Genomic DNA, 20,641 nt, shown 5'->3' on the forward strand with positions numbered 1-20,641 from the left:
CAGTTAATACATTTGCAAAAATACAAACTTTCAGCTACAGGTGATTGATTGATCAAATAAATCAATCAATCATTGATTGATTGTGGAAATGATAAATATGAATTTTCAATTCCTGAAAATTTTCATGCCTTCTATTAAAAACAATTTAAATAATCACATTTAAATACCACATACAGTCTATAGCCATGTAGTGTAAACTAAAGTCATCTATTTCGAGTCTCTTTGATGTTAGATCAAAAGACGTGTTTGATCCTACATCAAAGAGACTCAAAATAGGATAGAAGATGACAGAAGGCTCTTTGTAATGTGTGTTAACAGCATTTTACTGAACTAAATGTCAGCCAGTTCTGGCAGTGAGTTAGTTTATAAATTCAAACATATATCTAATATATATCTAAAACCATTGTACATGAACTTATGTACCTAACAGTATGCAATTACTATTTAACATTGCTATCTAGTACAGTTTTATGTGATTTCAAATTCCAAATTATTTTCTTAAATAATTTGTCATTAGAATGCATATATTTATTATATCTGAAAAAGAAATAAAGACAAGCATGACTTATGTATGTAACTCTCTGGATTAACCAATAGAGCCGGAGAGTTCCCCAGTCTGGATATATTGCGGCGACGAGTCCCCATTACTGTCTAACCAACACTCCCAGTTTCCACTGTTTCGAGGTGACATAACCCACGTCAACAAACCTTTTACTTTGACTCTCTAATTCAGCAGATTTCATTAACATATCCTATATTACACTGGTCTCCTGTGCATGTTTTATTACTAATTTGCATGGTATTGCATCTCTTGTTGTTTATTTACTTCCTGTATATTTCCCTTGAGAGTTCACCAAATCGATAACATTTAAAACTCAAAGGAGCTTGTCATGCATGATTTCCTGGATACAGGCTTTTAATTATTACTAGGAAAAAGGAGAAAAATTTGAATTTTAGAACCCTGGTGTATGGTACAACTATATGCCCTGTAAATCTTGAACACCTACATATATGTACTGGTTTTGGGAAGCATTTACATGTATTTATATAATTTTCTATCATCAATCAGTTTACCTTTTTCCAATTTCTTTTTTTGGGGGTTAAAATTATGGTGATGAAAATATTCCTTTACACGCTTGAAATTTCCAATTATTGATTGAATTTGATATGATAAATATTGCATATTTGACTAAGAAGTTAAGACTATTTAATCATATTATATTTTTCAACCATTGTTATTATATGCATTGCCCATATATGTATAGAATAAACAAATTAAAGCTGAAAATACCGTCACATCACAAGGGACATTTTTTCTTCTTTATGTAGATGACGACGATTACCAGGACAACCCGAATGTCGTCCCACCCCCTCCACAAAATTTCGGCAGTAACGGCTTCGACCCCAATCCAGAGGAGCAAAAGATCAAAACTACGCTGCTGAATAACTTTACCAAAATCGACAGAAACAGGTATAATTTGTAGCATTGATGTCTGTCATAACGTCTCTGTCTCTGATGTATTGCAATCACATAATTAAGACAAAATTGAATACCAGTTTGAACTAAATTTCTACTATAAATTGAACTGATAGTACTACAAACCAAGCACTTAACTTTTGCGTTTTTGAAATTGTTGACACATGTATTGGATTATTCTATTCTTTCCTGCTTTTAATTTTTTTTTCCACGAGTGTAAGGTTCATTGGAACATACCTTTAATATATAAATGCAAATACTTACATTGAAATGAGATAACATTTATCATACAAACATGTACAATGTACTTGTGTAAAAGTGTTTTATTCGAAATTTGCACCAATGATTAATCTGGCTTGGGCATATAAACCATCATTAAGGAAACATGCATTGATCCTGCACCACACTGATAAAACCAATCCAAACCATTAGAGTGATACTGATAGACGTTAACGATAAAATCATGTCTTCTCCTTACAGCATAGACTCAGATTTCTTCGATACCTTGAGGAATTACTTTGAGAAGGGTATTGAAACAGATGTAACGGCTGTGAAAGCAGGGGACTCAAATCTTCCAGAATTTCAAAAACTTCTGGAGTTTGCAGCCAAAAATTTACAGAAGTATGTAGATGTGAAGACAGTCAGTTTACTTATGCACATACTTTGCTTCTTCAAAGAATTTTAAAGTTACATGTCTTATTGAATCCTTATTTTAATCTCTTGCCAAATTTGGCAAAATTTTTTGGAGTAGTGGCAAGGTTGTGATAGCAATAGAGTTGTGTGTTTTAATTATAATGGACAACTTGTGCTATTATTGTGGTAGCTGTTCTGTGGATGTATTGTTTCTTATCCCCGAACTTAAGCATTAATGACGTATCCCATTGTGTCATAACAGGGAGTTGGACAAGTTCATCAAGAAGGTGCGGACAATTAACGACCTCCTGACCGTCCCAGAAACCTCTTCATTGTCCCGCTCACCCTCCATGGTAGATAAGGTATCAGACGAATGTATATATTAATTAATACATATGTATATACATGTATTTGTATAGCGCTGACTCTTATATAGGGAGTGGGGAATTGTTGTTTACTAATTAAAATTCAATTGGCTTTTGATATGACTTCCTTTTTTTTTTCTTTTTTTTTATCATTAGAGTGGATCCAGTATTCCATCCATGTTGGAAAAAATGAACAAATGTAGAAGCAATCTTGTGTCTTTGGATAATAAAGTAAGTAATCTTGTTTTGTTGGATGATAAAGTACGGTAAGTGATCTTGTTTCTTTGGATGATAAAGTAAGCAATCTTGTTTCTTTGGATAATAGTAAGAAAATATGAAGGGATGTATTATCTTGGGCAAGTATGAATTCAAAGAGACAGTATGGATAAAGTGGCAAAATAAGGATGAAATCTCTGAAATCTCAACAATCAAGGTGTCTTTAAGGAGGCTAGATGATTGTGGCCATTTAATAGTATTTCAATACCTCTTGACAAAGAAGATTTTAAAAGTTTATCGAAATATAACTATGTATGATATGTGATATAAAATCAATAATTAGACAAGGTAAAAGTGATTTACGTGTATTTTACTGTGCCAATATCTCAGTTGTGATTGCTTAATAAATTTTGGTACCGTAGGTTTGCAGACGATTGAATTTAAAGTACCGAAATTATTATTATCACAAATCATATTCTTTCTGTACAGGTCCAGGAGACGCTGCGTTATTTCTCCGTCTCTCTTTACGACAGTCTGCCCTTTGAGACCCAGGAATCGGACCCTCTGCCCGAGTCGTGCACGCCCCTTCTCTCCTCCCTCGGAAAACCACACATTCCCAGAAGTGATTTTGAGGTATGCTGACTATTAGGCTATTTATTATCACATTGTATATTTTATAGGGTTGTGGCATGCAAATGTTTTTAGGGAAAGTTGCTTAACTACTAGTACAATGTATTTAGATGATACTGTGGTTTCATAAGATTTTTGGGCTTCAGTTCTTATGGATTTAAGGGTAATTTAAATCACAGTTTGAAGTAAACGTAAATTCCTGGTCAATGGTCCTATATATACAATATATTGTAAGAAATTGCACTTCAGTAAACATTAATTTAGTGTATCAACTCAACATTTAAATCCTTGAAATTTGGTTTTTCAACAAATATTAATGAGACCACTGTAAATGAAAATAAAAATAATGACTCTCATTGCGCACTGTCAGAAAAAAAAAATGTGTCTGAATATAATTGATGCAAAGGATGTGTCATACACATTAGAATCGTGCAGGAAGAGGGAAATGAAAGTGCTCAGGACCTTTATACTCAAAACAACAAAGCTTTCATCAATGCTTTCCATGCTTGAGTCCAAAACAGTCATGCTACAAAAGTCTGTCGAGACTTTGTAGGACAATTAGTACTATGAGTTCGTAATTGCACTTTGACAGTTTCTGTTTCGTACACAATGTACTAATTATTGTTGAACCCAGACAACATGTACCACACACAATTTTTACTCCACTCAAACTTTATTTTTAGGCAGAGTAAAAAAAATCAAGGAAACAAGGAAATACATGTATAAGACTTTATAATCAGTTTCACTGATGCTCTTAAAAAATTCCAATGATATGATGTAATTTGGTCATCAGAGATCTCTTCACATGGATTGAACACCTCTCAAAGTACTCTACTTGAGTGAAGACCCGTAAATTGATAGTAAAATATTTTAGTTTGTTTTTCCAGATTTATCATTATAGTTACACTCAGTACTTATGTAGAACAATCCAGAAAATTTTCCAAAGAGGTGTCCAAGGGGCAAGGGATATAATCTATTTTTGGTTATATTTTTTGGTCCTGACGCGGACCCCTCTCTAGGTCGATTTTTTTTATGAAATGTTTCCCTTTTGTTTGCATTGCAGAAATGTGACATCCATAATACACATAAAATATTTATCAGTCCAATAAGTGCACAACCTTGCATGTTATAGAACTAATATGATATCCAACAAAAATAAAAAATATGTAGAATTCAGTGACAAAATGGAATCAATATGAGTAGCTGCAGAATGCAAAATCAGGTAGTGTGCACCTTGATGCATTGCTGTCCAAAGTTGTTTGAAAATACTGGTGATACATGTAATGTCCATTGCAAGTTACCATTGCCTTGCAAAACACTTTTTTAATACCTGTTCAGATGACAAACAATGTACGTATAAATTGATGTTTGAAAACAAACTAAGATTGTGATGTTGTAACCAAACAATGTCAGGCATATTCCTGTTACCTTTGCAGGGAATCTGTTTGAAATTAACAGACATCATCAGGTGTATGGATTATGAATAAACATGAACCACATTGGTGTTCAAATGATTTTCTTTTTTTTCTGCTCAAAGGTCAAGGTGATACGCACAGGGAAGCAGTCCAAAATGACGCTCTCTGTTGATATACCCCATGGTCGGCTGTATGCTGTGAAGCCATCCAAGGAATCCCTGGATAGCAATAACATCTTCACTCATGAGAGAAGTATGACATATACAGCATTGTTATATATACTTAAAGACACACAACCATCCTTAGTATCCTAAGTATCAATACAGACACATGGTTTCATCCCTAGTATCCATAAAGACACACATCATAAGGATCCAAATCGACATGTAAAAAAACTTCCTTAGTATTCCTACAGACACAAACACCCTTAGTATCCATTCAAACAAATACATCCTTAGTATCCATACAGGCACAGAAAACCTAAGCATCCATGCAGACACACAACCATCCTTAGTATCCATACAGACACACAACCATCCTTAGCATCCATACAGACACACACCCATCCTTAGTATCCAGACAGACACACAACCAGTTTTAGTATCTATATTGACACTTACATCCTTAGTATCCTTGCAGACACACTCCCAGTCATAGTAACCATTCAGTTATACACCCATTCTTAGTATCCATACAGACACACACACCTATAGTATCCATACAGACACATACATCCTTAGTATCCATACAGACACATACATCCTTAGTATCCATACAGACACACACACCTATAGTATCCATACAGACACACACACCTATAGTATCCATACAGACACACACACCTATAGTATCCATACAGACACATACACCTGTAGTATCCATACAGACACACACACCTATAGTATCCATACAGACACACACACCTATAGTATCCATACAGACACACACACCTATAGTATCCATACAGACACACACACCTATAGTATCCATACAGACACATACATCCTTAGTATCCATACAGACACACACACCTATAGCATCCATACAGACACATACACCTGTAGTATCCATACAGACACACACACCTGTAGTATCCATACAGACACATACATCCTTAGTATCTTTACAGACACTTACACCCTTACTATCCTTACAGACATACTTCCAGCCATAGTATCCATACAAACACTATCAGCCTTAGTATCCATACAGACACACACACCTATAGCATCCATACAGACACATACACCTGTAGTATCCATACAGACACACACACCTATAGTATCCATACAGACACATACATCCTTAGTATCTTTACAGACACTTACACCCTTACTATCCTTACAGACATACTTCCAGCCATAGTATCCATACAAACACTATCAGCCTTAGTATCCATACAGACACATACATTCTTAGTAACCATATAAACACATACATCCTTAGTATCTATACAGACACATACATCCTTAGTCTCCAGACAGACACATTCATTGTTAGTAACCATACAGACACACATCAATAGTATCCATACAGACACACCCATCCTTAGTATCCATACAGACACACCCATCCTTAGTATCCATAGAGATACACCCATCCTTAGCATCCATACAGACACACCCATCCTTAGTATCCATAGAGATACACCCATCCTTAGTATCCTTACAGACACATACATCCTTAGTATCCTTACAGACACACTCTCAGCCGTTGTATCTATACAGACACATTCATCCTTAGTATCTATACAGACACATTCATCCTTAGTATCTATACAGACATTACAAAAAGATTTTTGAGTACATTCATTAAGTGATCCTTTTTAGATTAATTTCCTGGTCAATTTTCCCTGGAAAATCTCTGCATTTCCAGCTGTTCAAGTATCAAATTTGGATTTTTTTAAAAATCTGTTTCCTTGCTTTCTGACCTTAAATCAAGTGGATATGACAGAAATTGCCATCGATGTTAGAATTGCTTCCTAATTGTAATGACAACAAGTGGCATGGTTTAATGACTGAACAATTGCTATACAGCCCATGCCATTGCTATTAACCTCTTGTTATATATTTTTTTGCTATGATCACTTGAACATATCTAAAATTGGTGTATTTTATACTTATCCATGATCAAATTCCAACATAGAGTAAATTTGTTCCTTAAATATTGTGACACATGAAGTATAATTGATACAACTTTTATTTAATCCAGTTTTTAACTGACGTCTTTTTAATCATTGTTTGCGTGCATGAAAGTAAGAACATGTCTGTTTACTTGTATTTTACACCAAAATATTATTTAACACCAATATTGAACATTGAGGAAAAACCATCTTTGTCTGTTGTTTGTATGTAGTAGAACATAATCTTCAAATGGATTATCAAACATTTGGAGACTTTTCTTCATAAAAGAAATGATCACTGACAAATTGAACTGTTATATACTGCTTAATGGATACACAGTCTGCACTGTAAATTACTCTATGTAAAAACCTTATTTTAAACGAGGATGTTTACCTTTCCAGTTACCCAGCTTGTGAAGAGTACAAAAGATAACACTAGGCTTGACATGCTGGTTCTGGACGAGGAGAAAAAGAAAAAACAGACCAAGTTCACATTCGCCTTCACGTCTGTCCACGTACGCGAGACGTTCTGTCAGCAGATCATGCAGATGAAGAACATGCACTCATCTGCGGTTGACGTCGATCAAATTTCTGTGTTCGTCGGGACCTGGAATATGGGTAAAAAAATATCACTTGATATTGATACAATATAAGAACATGTAACGTGTTCTTAAATTATTCCACAACATATACATATTATATTATTAAATTGTTGACTAGTGTTTTCTTCATGCAGGTGACAGTCAACCTATGTCGTCAATCAATAGCTGGTTACGATGTAATGGGACGGGTAAATTAAGAGACCCCCAGGTACTGGGTGTAATCCCACATGACATGTACGTCATCGGTACACAAGAGAGTGCACTGACAGAGAAAGACTGGGTCAACTTTGTCAAAAACCACATCAAATCCTGTCTCAGGGCAGACGTGGAAATGGTAAAGGGAGATAATTCAAACTGACAGAGAATTTTTTCTTTTTTTTTTTATAATTTTGGAACGAAACAATTTAAAGCTAAAAATCTGTGAGTGCATGTGGGGGAAATTTGGTTTGAAATCAACTCATAAATTTTATTTTATTTTTTTGGAAGTTAATTTGATACTTTTTAACTAAGCATGATTGAAATTGGGTCTGAGGAAATTTTTGATTGAAAAGTCTTTCCTAAAACATAAATTTTGTTTTGGTAATGTTAGGTGGAGGTGTGTACATTGTGGGGAATTCGGTTAGTGGTGCTGGTCAAGAAACAATTACACCAGTATATCAACAGAATACAACATTCCACAGTTAGGACTGGCATTGCTAACACATTAGGTAAAAACCAAAATGGAGGGCAATGGCATGCATGATTAACATGTAGGATAAGAGCAAAGAAGTTGGAAAATAAATGTATCTTTGCTGAATTTATTAAACGTAGTCTGATACAATGTATTATTTATCAATTTATCATATGAATTGAATGTATCTACATGTATAACCAACCAATTAGCACGACACCCACTGTCTTATTTGTAGGCAATAAAGGAGCAGTGGGGATCTCATTTTATTTCAAAGGAACTTCATTTTGTTTTGTCAATTGTCACCTAACATCAGGAGATGAGAGAAATGAAAGGTAAGCATTTTCCTCATATTCTTATGCATTCTGAAATGTATTCTCTAATTAGTGAGATTTTTATAGATAAAACACAAATCATGAAATAATAAAACAATTTTAAGTACAATATTCTTAAGGTCTCACACAAGGAATTAATTTCATTATATGTTACTATATACCTTTAATTCAGTTAATTAATTAACTATACTCTCAGCCTATAATTCATGAAATAGAAATTTTAGTAAAATGCTTCAAGAAAAAATCTGAAAAATAAGTCTTATGCGGCTTCTGATTGAGAGTAAACATACCTACCCCCAAGTACACATGGGTTCCACATGATGACAAACAGGCTCAGCACCATCCAGGAAGTTGCATCATGCGCATCTTAAAAAATAGTTCCATTGAAATTAGTGTGACAATTCCACTAAAGAAATAATTCTCCTAGCCACTGAGTCTAAAATCAATACTATAGGCCTAAAATAAGGTGCCAAAAAAGGAAGAAAGAAAAGAAATTGTCTCTATATATATGGAACTACTAAGTTCAGTTTGATTGGCTATTTCCTTGCGTAAGACCTTGAAATTAGTGTGAGAATTCCACTAAAGTAATAATTCTCCTAGCCACTGAGTCTAAAATCAATACTATAGGCCTAAAATAAGGTGACAAAAAAGGAAGAAAGAAAAGAAATTGTCTCTATATATATGGAACTTCTAAGTTCAGTTTGATTGGCTATTTCCTTGCATAAGACCTTAAAGAAACATTACAAAGCCATGAAGAACCACAGTTACCATACATTTTTGTAATGAAGGAAAAAGTGGAAATGGTATTTTGAAGAAAATTATCTTAATGTAAAATTTCTACCGCATTTTAGGAGAAACCAGAACTACCGAGACATAATAAAGGGCCTGTCCCTGGGCCAGAAACACCTGGGGCTGTTTGACGTTCTCAACCAGTTTAACCACCTGTTCTGGCTCGGCGATCTCAACTACCGCGTGGAGGACAACATTGGTGTAAGTGTCTCAAGGATTGTCTCAGATACAGAATTACAATGTAAACCATGGCACTGCTGTATCTGAGAGATAGAATCAAAGTTAACAATGTCTGACTATCCTAAATACCAAGTGAAGGATACTGGATAGTATTATTTTCATTATTTAAGATGGTGAGAAAAGGGTAGGAGATCTCTAAGTATCTCATAGACTGAGACAATAAGTATCTCAGAGCAGGGATCAATAATTACATATCAGAAACTGAGACATTTAGTTTCTCAAAAAATGAGAAATAACTATCTTAGAGTCTGAGTCAATAATTACCTCAGAGAATTATGAGTCACTAAGTATCTCAGACTGAGACAATAATTATCTCATAGAATAAGTTCACAAGTATTTCAGAGACTGAGACAATAATTATCTCATAGAATGAGTCACTAAGTATCTCAGAGACTGAGAGAATGGTTATCTCATAGAATGAGTCACTAAGTATCTCAGAGACTGAGACAATGGTTATCTCATAGAATGAGTCACTAAGTATCTCAGAGACTGAGACAATAACCATTTAGACTGAGACAATAAGTATCATAGAGACTAAGCCATGCAAGTATTTGAAAGTGGTTATTTAGGAGTGGGGGAAATTTACATTAGCTATGTGGTAACTAAAATAGATTTAATACCCACCTGTATTGTTCGATGATAAAAAAACACAAACTTAACCACCAATGTAAATAACCACTTTTACAGTATACTTTTACAATTACATGTATTTTCATATATTTGTCAACAACAGTTTTACAATGTAGAAGGAAATATTCTATAGGTATGTTTCCAAAGATTTGGATTAGATTAGAGGTACAGTTTGTCTGAAGCTTATTTTCTATTTCTTTCGAAAAGGTGAACGTTTTTGTTTTCATTGAGATACTAATGATTTTAAATGCTTAACACTCTTCATTTCAGACAATCCTTGAAAAGTTGGAGAACAGGGACATTGATTATCTACTGACAAAGGACCAATTAAAGAAATCTCAGCGAGAAAAGAAGGGCTTCTGTGGCTTCAGTAAGCTCAAAGAGGAGATCAAAATAAACCTTAACTTTAGATTAAAAAAACTAGATTTTTGTTGAATACTTACTCTCACCCAAAACCATTTTAACTTTCAACTTTTACTTTAATTTCCATTTCCAGCTTTTTCTAAAAAATGGGGTTTTTTTATCAAGTTTGTTTGGGTTTTTTTTTTAAAATAGGTGAGGAAGAGATTTCATTTATGCCAACCTACAGGTTACCTCGATCTCAGATAGAGTATAAGTACGACTGGAGAAAACAGAAGAAAACAGGGGTATGTATCCAGCCAGACACATGCTTAAACTATTCATAACCTTGTAGATGTACATTAGCAATGTTTTTAATAATGGTAGTATGCACAAATAGGGCCTTGCTCTGCAGGCACCCAATGGTGATCTGTTTGTCTTTCCGTCCATCTATCCATTCAAGATCACTTGTCTGGAGCATAGCTTCTCTCCCCTTGGCCCAATCTGGCTCATACCTCACCCACAGAGTGCCTTTGGGAAAAGGTTGTGCAGTGTTCTAGGTCTAAGGTTAAGGTCATAGCAGATTTATATATAAAATCCTTGTCCGGGGAATATCTTCTTTTCCCTTGATTCAATCTGGCCCTTACTTCATTCACAGAGTGTCTATGGTCAAAGGGTGTGCAGTGACCTTGAATGAAGTTTGTAGGTAAAGATTGAAGGTCAAGGTAATATTGGACCATGTAAAAATCCTATTCACAGAGCATTTTATACATTCAACTTAGCCCTATTTGGCTAATACCACACATAAACAGAGTTTTTGAGTAAGGGGTGTGTAGTGGGGTGTGTAGTGACCTTGAACCACTTTTCAAAGTCAACTGTGAAGGTCATAGCAGAATTATATGAAAAATCCTTTTCCAAATAACATCTTTTCTCCCTTTGATCCAATCTGGCTCATACTTCACTCACATGGTGCATTTGATCATTTGATCAAAGGATATGCAGTAGCCTGGAATGATGTTTTTAGGTCAAGGTCATATCAGATCACACAAAATTTGATCATGTGATCAAAGGATATGCAGTGGCCTAGAGTGATGTTTTTAGGTCAAGGTCATATCAGATCACACAGAAATCCATGATAAGAGCATATATACATACTCTCCACTTAGCCCTTTTTGGCAAATACTGTACCTTAACAGAGCTTTTTGGTTAATTGGATGCAGTGATTTTGAACCAAGTCAATGTGAAGGTCATAGCAGATCTCTTTATAATCAGTTTTAGACCATAGATTAGTTTCCAGGTGCTTAATCTTGGTCAGATTGAACAAAAATGTCTGTATGTAAGGAGTTATGAGGTTTAAGTGAAAGTTCTATGCTAGCTGGAAATATTTTTAAGTTATTGGTCAAGGTCAAAGCAAAATTCTCTGAAATTCTTTTTATCCTATTGTCCATTTTTTAAGTGGGGTCCCTTGAGATGGTCATTATCTCAATGTTGTTTAGTTAAGTCTATTACTGACAGAATTCAAGTGGCTATCATGAATTTAGATGGATAAGAAATTAATTTCAGGAATTAATATTTTGTTTTACCAAAACCATAAAAAAATCACATCCAATTCTTTGGCCAGAACATAATTTGAAGGGTGAAAAAAAGTGCTCTATGTAGTGAAAATAATGATTTCAGGAGAGGATTAATGCCCCTTCTTGGTGTGACAGAGTGTTATGGAGATCTTACCCAGGGACCTACATAGAAAATCTAGCTTATGGTAAGTGTTTTCCGAGTCAGATCTTACTCTGGGACATTCATAAAAATTCTAGCTTATATTAAGTGTAGTCTAGGTCAGATTTTACCCTGGGACCTACATAGCAAATCTAGCTTATGGTAAAGTATAGTCTTTCTCACCTACAGAGTCAAGAATGTTTAAAGATAACGGGGTTAACATAACTGAAATAACCATGAAATAAAGGGGTTTTTTAAAGGCAAAAATCATTTGCGTAATTTTCAATTAAGTAATTAGAGTCTAACTTTAGGGTAGATTTAATCATTTTCCTATGCATGCAATTATTTGCACAAGCAGTGTTCTGTTTTTCTCCTATTGTGCGCATTGATAAATTGTCAAATTCAAACGCACTTAAAAGTTCTTGAGTTTTCATTATGACAAAGGATGATTGTGCTGTGTGTCTAAACAAGCTGGTATTCATCAATGTGACCATACCTTTCTGTATAGTAGTGACAAGGAGCTTGTATAGAAGTGACCATGTCATTACAAGCTGGTATTCACTGTGATGGTATCTTTCTCTGTATCCAGGTTGTGCTGACAAGGAGCTAGTAGAGAAGTTTTATTACTTTTTCATTACTAGCTGGTACTTACTGACTGTATAATCTTGCTCTGCAGGTTGTGCGGACAAGGTGCTTGGAAGTGACCACAGGCCTGTGTTCTCATCCTTCAATGTGGGGGTCACTTCTGATTTTGTTATGAACAGAAATTCCCTGTCCAGTGAATCACTGATCAAGATCGTCTTCTACCAGGTTGTTGCTCAGGTACGAATTGATGCAACATTGACTGAAATTGCTGAGATACATTTAAAAAAAACATGTAGTTTTAAAAATAGTGGATCACTCACCACAACTCACTAGATTTTTCATTTAAATATGCATACAAATGAAATGGTTATTTATGGATCTCTCTCTCTCTCTCTCTCTCTCATTTATTTTTAAAGATAACATAAATTTATTATGTTTTTTCCTTTACAGGTTAAGACATGTTGTAAGCAGTATTTTTATCTTGAATTCCATTCCACATGTTTGGCAGGTAACTATTTTATATACTCAAGTCCAAGAATGTAATGGTTCATGAAGCTAAACTCTATTTTTTTTATTTTCAATGATTTTAATTTCTGCAAAAGTGTCAAATATCAAATTCATATGATTTTGAATCATAATTGCTAGTATAAGATGAGTTAACCATGCATGGGACACATATCTTGGATCGGACAATTTTGGTTATAAATATACAAATAAATGTGCATGCACTCATGTGTTGTTTCGTATATTCCAGAATTAGAACTAATGAACTTTATCATTATTAAGAAACTGACAGACATATTGTCAAAGAAATAGCAATATAGGCATCGTAAAATGACTTCAAATACGCAATCATTGAAAATTTAGTTTTGAAGATTTTACACTAAAGCATTATTTGAATGTTGTGCATTTGATTGGGATTGAACAGCAGGCAGTTGTTGACTGGGGTCGAGGGCAACAGTTGATCTGTCGGACCGGCTCGCAAACTGTTGCCCAAGGCCGAAGCATGGTTTCTTCTAATAATAAGGAGATTATGTGTTGATTCCTTGTAATATACTTTAAATGTGAAGTAAAATAAATATTTAAAAAATATTTGATACAAACATTTTTCTCAGACCACTTAAAATTCTAGTTTTACAGACACAGCCTTTTAAGTTCCTGTAGGAGCTGGCACGATAAAGAACCCTTCATGATAAATATTCCTTTAAACAGAAACACTTATCTAAATTCCTATATGTAGATTTGAGGATTTACAATAAAATGTTAAAAGTAATCTGAATAGCAATTGAATGAATTTATTTTTTTTTGACCTTTGTATTTTTGCATTAAAACCAGAAAATTTTGTTTTTTTTAATCTCTACTGATAGTCGTCCGATGCTTGGTAAATATTGTCTGATCCATGGTGAAATAGTTCAACACTTCATTAACTTGCTTCATTTTTTACATTTTTAACAATTTCACAATTATTTCTCCAGTAATTAAGCAAGGTGAAAACCTGTTACTTTTAAAACAAGTTTTATTTATATTTGGACGATATTTGATGCGTGAACAAAGGGAAAAACTCATAGGTGTCCGATGCATGGTTAACTCACCCTACTATTGTGTTTTCATTATTTGTTGTACACGAGTTTTTCCATGGATATTTGAAAAGTGATATTGATTGTATAGGATGGACTCTTATATCCTCAAAACTGAAAATTTTACAAAATCCATGGAAACTTGAGCCCACGAATATTAACAAAAAAATACAGTGCATGAACACCAGTAGTATCCATAACCTAGCTAGCCGTTTTGTATCATTTTCAGATGTTGTTTCCAGTCAAGCAAACACATCATTCCAGCAGCACAAAACAGGTTTCTATACATGTCCAGTGTGGGACAAGAAGCAAATTCCAGAGGCAGGTTTATTTCTTCCTTTTAGAATTCCAATTTACTATACTAATAGCTTTCTTTCACATTTTGTATGACAAGAGATAGACATGCACACTTTAACATAGATTTGCCTCCTCACTTGTAGCTGAGGCCTCTGTTTGGGGATGAAGAATACTTAGGAGAACAACACATTCTGATTGCTGTTCGGTCCAGAGATAGCGACAACGAGTGCTATGGTGAGACTTTAATTTTATTTTGCAACTGCACCTTAATTTGACTAAATAAAGAGAACCCAGTTTACCCAAAATTCTGTCAATACCCTGATGTATCAATGTCATTGTTAATTAAAGGGTCTTGTTTGAAATACATGTATCTTTAAAATAAGAAATTTTGAATGTTGAATTCTTGTTGTTTTTAAGGGGAGTGTGTGGTGGAACTGAAGGGAAAAATCAACGTAAACAAACCCCAGTCGTTTGAGATTCAGCTGCTTCATCAAGGGGAAGTCACTGGGAAACTCAGGTCAGGAAGCCATATATTTTAGCAGTGTTGCATTGACTGTCAAATGATATCATATAAGTAAGGTCATACTTATTTGGAAAAATGCTAGCTGTTTTACGCATAATATTATAGAGAAACCCTGCAGTATCATGCAAAGCATTTAGAGATTTTGAATTTGTTTTCATCATAACTTACTCATAATTAACATTCAGTGTTCAACTTTCAGTGGCCAAGTACATGCTCTAACAGGAACATTTGCTCCTAGAAGTTCAAAGAAGTCCTATGGTACTATATTTCAGAATTTATCAATAAATGCATTGAGGAAATACTTTTAAACAGTACAGTTTTTTCAGTACAAGTAGATGTTTGATATTGGGAAATAATTTTTTGTAGAATTGGTTGCCTTGGATACAGAGTATATTGATCCAGAACTGATGCATGCAGATTCTCCCAACATTCCACCTCCGGATTGCCAGCCTCCTGTCCCAACCGGGACTCTGATCAGCAACCCACATGCAACCCTCACCCATGTCCAGAGCATGCCCACAGTGATGTCAGAGAGACAAGGCATTCCGATATCTCGGCCCGCCGCTGACGATTTACCGGTAAGAACATGTTTTGAATTTATATATAATCACAAGAGTTCTGTGGACTCATGGAAAGAGTTCTGTGGAGTCATTAATATTTGTGGATTCCACAATGTGGAAACTCAGTTTACTAAAACTGCACATTTCTTAATATCAATGCATTATTTGTGTATATTAGGATATACAAAAAATTCATGATGTAGATATAAATATATACATGTACATTGAGATAGATGTAGTTACTGTTACATAATTGTCAGTAGTTTCATGAACACTTAATATATAAATACTTGCAATGTTATGCTTTTTATAAATACCATATGCATAAATCAAAGGTATGGCTCTTTTGGATGTCAATCAAATTACATAATCAAATTATATTTTTTTGACATGACACACTTGGACGTTAACATGTACTTGAAGTTTAAGGTTTGTAAATATTTTGACAGTACAAGTATGGAGATGTTGCTTCAAGTCATTTGTTTATGAAACAAATAGAGCATTGTGATTTGTTTAAAAAACAAATGGAGCAGTATGATTTGTTTGAAAAACAAACGGAACAATGTGATTTGGTATGATCTGAAACCATTTTCCGCTCTGCTAGTTTGGTGTATGTTTCTTACGCCTTATCACAGCCATATGCCATACAACTTCTATAACGATCAGCTTATTTTTTTTGGAAATACTGAATAATTTCAACCAAAAAATTTTTATGATGAAAACTAAAAAAAAATATGCTTTATTTACCCGACTTGAAGCCATTTGCAAAGCTACATATTTTAGAAAATCTATTTTTGCTTACTTGCTGATGGTTTCCTTTTCCCATGGTGAAAGAACTTGATAATTATAAATGCTGAGAAATGGTAAAGCCTCCATTCTCTAGCCACGCTTTCATCCCCTTTACAGCTGGCCGTTTACTAACAATTTACTTCTGTTTTTTTCCCTCAGTGTTTTTTTTTCACACTTGTACACTTGCAAACAGTTCTGCCCTGTCTTGAATTTACTCAGACTTAGTTACCGGTAAATATGAAAATAATGACAATAAGGGTGCAAGGGGGCGAATCAAAACAGGCAAATATTTCCCTGTATACAGTATGTAAATATAAACAATACCTGAATTTTTTGTTCTTTATTTTCACAATTATCATCTATTTCTTAGTTGTTGAATTTCAGTTACTAGTAATATACATGTGTTTATTTTACCAAATAAATGTCAGCTGAAAGTTCCCAACTTTGTTTTTGCTATCTCTGAACAGTATTTCTTAAATATCAATGATTGGATTGCTGTAACAAAAAAATCCACCCACAAAAACAACCAACAAGCAAAGTCATTTTGCATTAGATTATTTGAAGGACAAATGCACACAATTTTCGTTTAATATTTAAATGATTAAGCTTTTTTGTAATACCTTATGTAAGAATATATCTATTTTGGATAAAGTTGCAATACTACGTTGTAAAAAAAGAATAAAATGGAAATTGATGAATATCATTCTGTCATAGTGCAAGTCACCATGAAGATTCAGTGGAATTCAAATCAAGATAAATGTACAGATTTTAAAAAAAACTAATAAGTACTGCAAATATTTTGTCGTTGTTGAAACTGAAGTGAACTAATATTAATTAAGTACTATGTTTGTCTTTTTCATACCAGTTTGGAATGTGAATCTAATTCAGATCTTATTTCTTTAGAATACCTCTCGCATGAAGAGTCACCCTCTGCCTGGGATGCAGAGCTCCATCAGGGTGGGGCCCTCAGGGGGCACGGTCACAGAGCCCCCCAACAAACCCCCACCACCCCTCCCCAAGAAACAGCCCAGCTATGTCAACATAACTAAAGTGAGTATACTCAGTATCAATATTAACGTACAGTTGTCAGTAGAACTCAATGATGGCAAACAAGCTTTTATCGAATTCAAATTTACAGCAAACTCAGTTTCATTTCCCTAATTTGTCCCCCGCCGCAACGCGGAGCGGGGACATAGAAATGCCGGGCGTCCGTCCGTCCGTGTGTCCATGGGTCCGTGTGTCTGTGGGTCCGTGCGTCCGTGTGTCCGTGCATCCGTCCGTCACACTTTTTTGTAAGCGCTCTCATGCCTACAAATTTTGACGGATTTTCATTATATTTATACCAAATGTTTATACCACTATAACCTTGGTCAAGTTCGAAAATCAGCATTGGTCGATCCTTTTTGTTGGAGTTATGGGACTTTGACCGCAGTAATGACTCCGTTTTATCCAAAAATTGACCTTGTAAGCGCTCTCATGCCTACAAATTTTGACGGATTTTCATTATATTTATACCAAATGTTTATACCACTATTACCTTGGTCAAGTTCGAAAATCAGCATTAGTCGATACTTTTTGTTGGCATTATGGGACTTTGACCACAATCATGACTCCGTTTTATCCAAAAATTGACCTTGTAAGCACTCTCATGCCTACAAATTTTGACGGATTTTCATTAAATTTATACCAAATGTTTATACCACTATTACCTTGGTCAAGTTCGAAAATCAGCGTTAGTCGATACTTTTTGTTGGCATTATGGGACTTTGACCACAATAATGACTCCGTTTTATCCAAAAATTGACCTTGTAAGCGCTCTCATGCCTACAAATTTTGACGGATTTTCATTAAATCTATACCAAATGTTTATACCACTAATACCTTGGTCAAGTTCCTAAATCAGCCTTGGTCGATAGACTCGATACTAGTATACTGCTTGACCGGCGGGGGACCCTGGAACTCTATTCTTGTCTTAGAATTGTATTAGAAACTTATTGGATGAAATGAATTGCGTTTAAAACAAATCAATATAGCTCATCCCTTGTGCTTCGCTATATAACTTTGTTACACGTATATAGTACCGAAACCTGACATGGATTATGTATTTTTTTTACAACATTCACCTGCATTAACTCCCATTAAAAGTTATTTTTTGTTTAAGTGAATTTCGTATTTTCGTTTTTTTTCGTATACTAAAATATTTAACAGAAATATTTTATATATTTTCATTCTTTTATTCATTCGTTTTATTTTTGATATTTACTAACAGGCACATCCCGTTGGAGAATGGCTGAAAAGTATAAACCTGCCTCAGTATCAAGATAACTTCCTCAAAAACGGATTTGATGTTTTACTGAATCTCAAGAACATGTCAAAGCGAGACCTAAAGGAGATCGGCATCAGCAATGTGATTCATATAGACATGATGTTGGAAAGTCTCAAACGAATCAGTCAGTGATTCAGACTTGATCCCGCTAGGTGTGATTCATTTAGACACATGATGTTGAACTTGACCATCAAAGTTTGATATAGGCATCAGCAAACTATTATATATATTGTTGATAAAGGCAAGAGCATGTGATTTTTATAGACACTTGATGATGGAATCAGTCAGTGATTCGGACGTAATGGAATTTGGCGTTTCCGATTGTGATTTATAGATAAATACAAACGGTAATGAATCGGTCAATGACGTAGACTTAATGAAATTAAGCATCAGCAATTATGTTGAAGAGGATTGATCTGCAAATAAAACAACAAAGTCACGGATTGGATTCTGAATTAAATCAACAAGACTTGCTCAGTTTAAATCCTCGGATAATATTGTATATGATTGAATTTTTTATAGAATTGTCTTGGACATTGTGATTTTCTGCTGCAATTTCATTCAAAAGGAGAAGTTCCTTGAAGGTTTTGCAGAAAACCTTTCTCACTTTTTATGTTTTGTTACACGAAATAAGTGCATGACGATTATCATGCATGAAATGTGCCAAAAAGTGTGGTATCAAACAAATGAAAGGATGCATTTTGTATTAAGTGCTGTTCCAAGTTTATGGAACTTTTCTATACCTGTAGAAACATTATTTAAAAATGAATAGTAATTTGTGGAGCAAATATCTATGCAATCCTATAAGGCCAAACTGTGCTTTGACTGACTAGTTTTATCAAATTTTCGTGTTTTGTCTCCTTGTCTGGCCGAGTGTTGAATGTGATAAAAAGGATCGATCTATTATTTTTTTTATCACGTTTATCAATTTTTACGTCAATGCATGAAATTCTCTTTCATAAAGTCGATCCTTATACTTCAGTCAGGCTGGTATTTTGGTGCTTATTTCATTGTTTTTTATGAACAACACACATTAAACTTACATTGTAACTCTTTTATATACTTGGGAATATTTAAGTATCTGTTGTACAGAAAAGTATTCAACATACATCATTTCATGTATGGTATTTTCTTTGTCTACTGTTTCCTGTTCATTTCAATTCATTACTGGGTTTTTTTTTTTTTCAATATTATGTCAATATTTAGGTAAAATGTACCTACTTGTCACCTGTGTGGCCTTTTAAATAAATGGCTCCTTTGTTTTGCATGTGCAGTACATATATATGTCGTATAAGTACAGCAGGATCTGTGCCCCAAACAAGGCTTTGTTTACTTGTACAAATTAAGGTTTCATGCAACAATCAAAAATACTTGTACAAGTCATTATGTCATTTAAAATTATGTGTACTTGCTCATGTAATGTCAGTTGATGCTACCAAAAACATGTAATGATGACAGTTGTTTCGTAATTACATATACAACCATGTACATGTAATGATGTCAATTGATTCATAATTACATTTACAACCATGTACATGTAATGATGTCAGTTGATTCGTAATTACATATACAACCATGTACATGTAATGATGTTAGTTGAATCGTAATTACATATACAACCATGTACATGTAATGATGTCAGTTGTTTTGTTATTACATACACAACCATGTACATATAATCTTGCATCTGATTCTTAATTGTTCATCACACATTAATTCATTAAACTTTACAAATTAAAAGAAACATAAGGGGAGGATGATGAGCTGTCTTTTTCCATTCCGGGTCCTAGCTATCAAATATACATGCA

At 34.3% G+C, this 20,641-nt stretch overlaps 1 protein-coding gene across 6 annotated transcripts in view; it reads left to right on the forward strand.

The window, feature by feature from the left end:
* LOC128179749 (phosphatidylinositol 3,4,5-trisphosphate 5-phosphatase 2-like) overlaps nt 1-19,421 on the forward strand; it is a 41,002-nt gene extending 21,581 nt beyond the window's left edge. For 4 of the 6 annotated variants that reach the window (XM_052847314.1, XM_052847315.1, XM_052847310.1 and 1 more), the window contains 25 exons: nt 598-684; nt 1,330-1,471; nt 1,958-2,098; nt 2,373-2,472; nt 2,632-2,706; nt 3,181-3,324; nt 4,859-4,988; nt 7,261-7,476; nt 7,595-7,794; nt 8,050-8,167; nt 8,369-8,465; nt 9,317-9,455; nt 10,395-10,494; nt 10,680-10,771; nt 12,141-12,222; nt 12,853-12,998; nt 13,212-13,269; nt 14,568-14,659; nt 14,779-14,869; nt 15,053-15,152; nt 15,358-15,416; nt 15,525-15,736; nt 16,168-16,290; nt 17,411-17,557; nt 18,777-19,421. In XM_052847314.1, coding sequence (XP_052703274.1) covers nt 598-684; nt 1,330-1,471; nt 1,958-2,098; nt 2,373-2,472; nt 2,632-2,706; nt 3,181-3,324; nt 4,859-4,988; nt 7,261-7,476; nt 7,595-7,794; nt 8,050-8,167; nt 8,369-8,465; nt 9,317-9,455; nt 10,395-10,494; nt 10,680-10,771; nt 12,141-12,222; nt 12,853-12,998; nt 13,212-13,269; nt 14,568-14,659; nt 14,779-14,869; nt 15,053-15,152; nt 15,358-15,416; nt 15,525-15,736; nt 16,168-16,290; nt 17,411-17,557; nt 18,777-18,965 — 3,080 coding nt within the window. In that variant the 3' untranslated portion in view covers nt 18,966-19,421. The remainder of the gene's footprint in view (nt 1-597; nt 685-1,329; nt 1,472-1,957; nt 2,099-2,372; nt 2,473-2,631; nt 2,707-3,180; nt 3,325-4,858; nt 4,989-7,260; nt 7,477-7,594; nt 7,795-8,049; nt 8,168-8,368; nt 8,466-9,316; nt 9,456-10,394; nt 10,495-10,679; nt 10,772-12,140; nt 12,223-12,852; nt 12,999-13,211; nt 13,270-14,567; nt 14,660-14,778; nt 14,870-15,052; nt 15,153-15,357; nt 15,417-15,524; nt 15,737-16,167; nt 16,291-17,410; nt 17,558-18,776) is intronic. The other 2 variants (XM_052847312.1, XM_052847316.1) reach the window with 2 other exon arrangements.
* The last annotated feature ends 1,220 nt before the right edge of the window (nt 19,422-20,641 follow it).

The sequence above is a fragment of the Crassostrea angulata genome, chromosome 4, assembly GCF_025612915.1.
Source record: "Crassostrea angulata isolate pt1a10 chromosome 4, ASM2561291v2, whole genome shotgun sequence".
Lineage (NCBI taxonomy): Eukaryota > Metazoa > Mollusca > Bivalvia > Ostreida > Ostreidae > Magallana > Magallana angulata.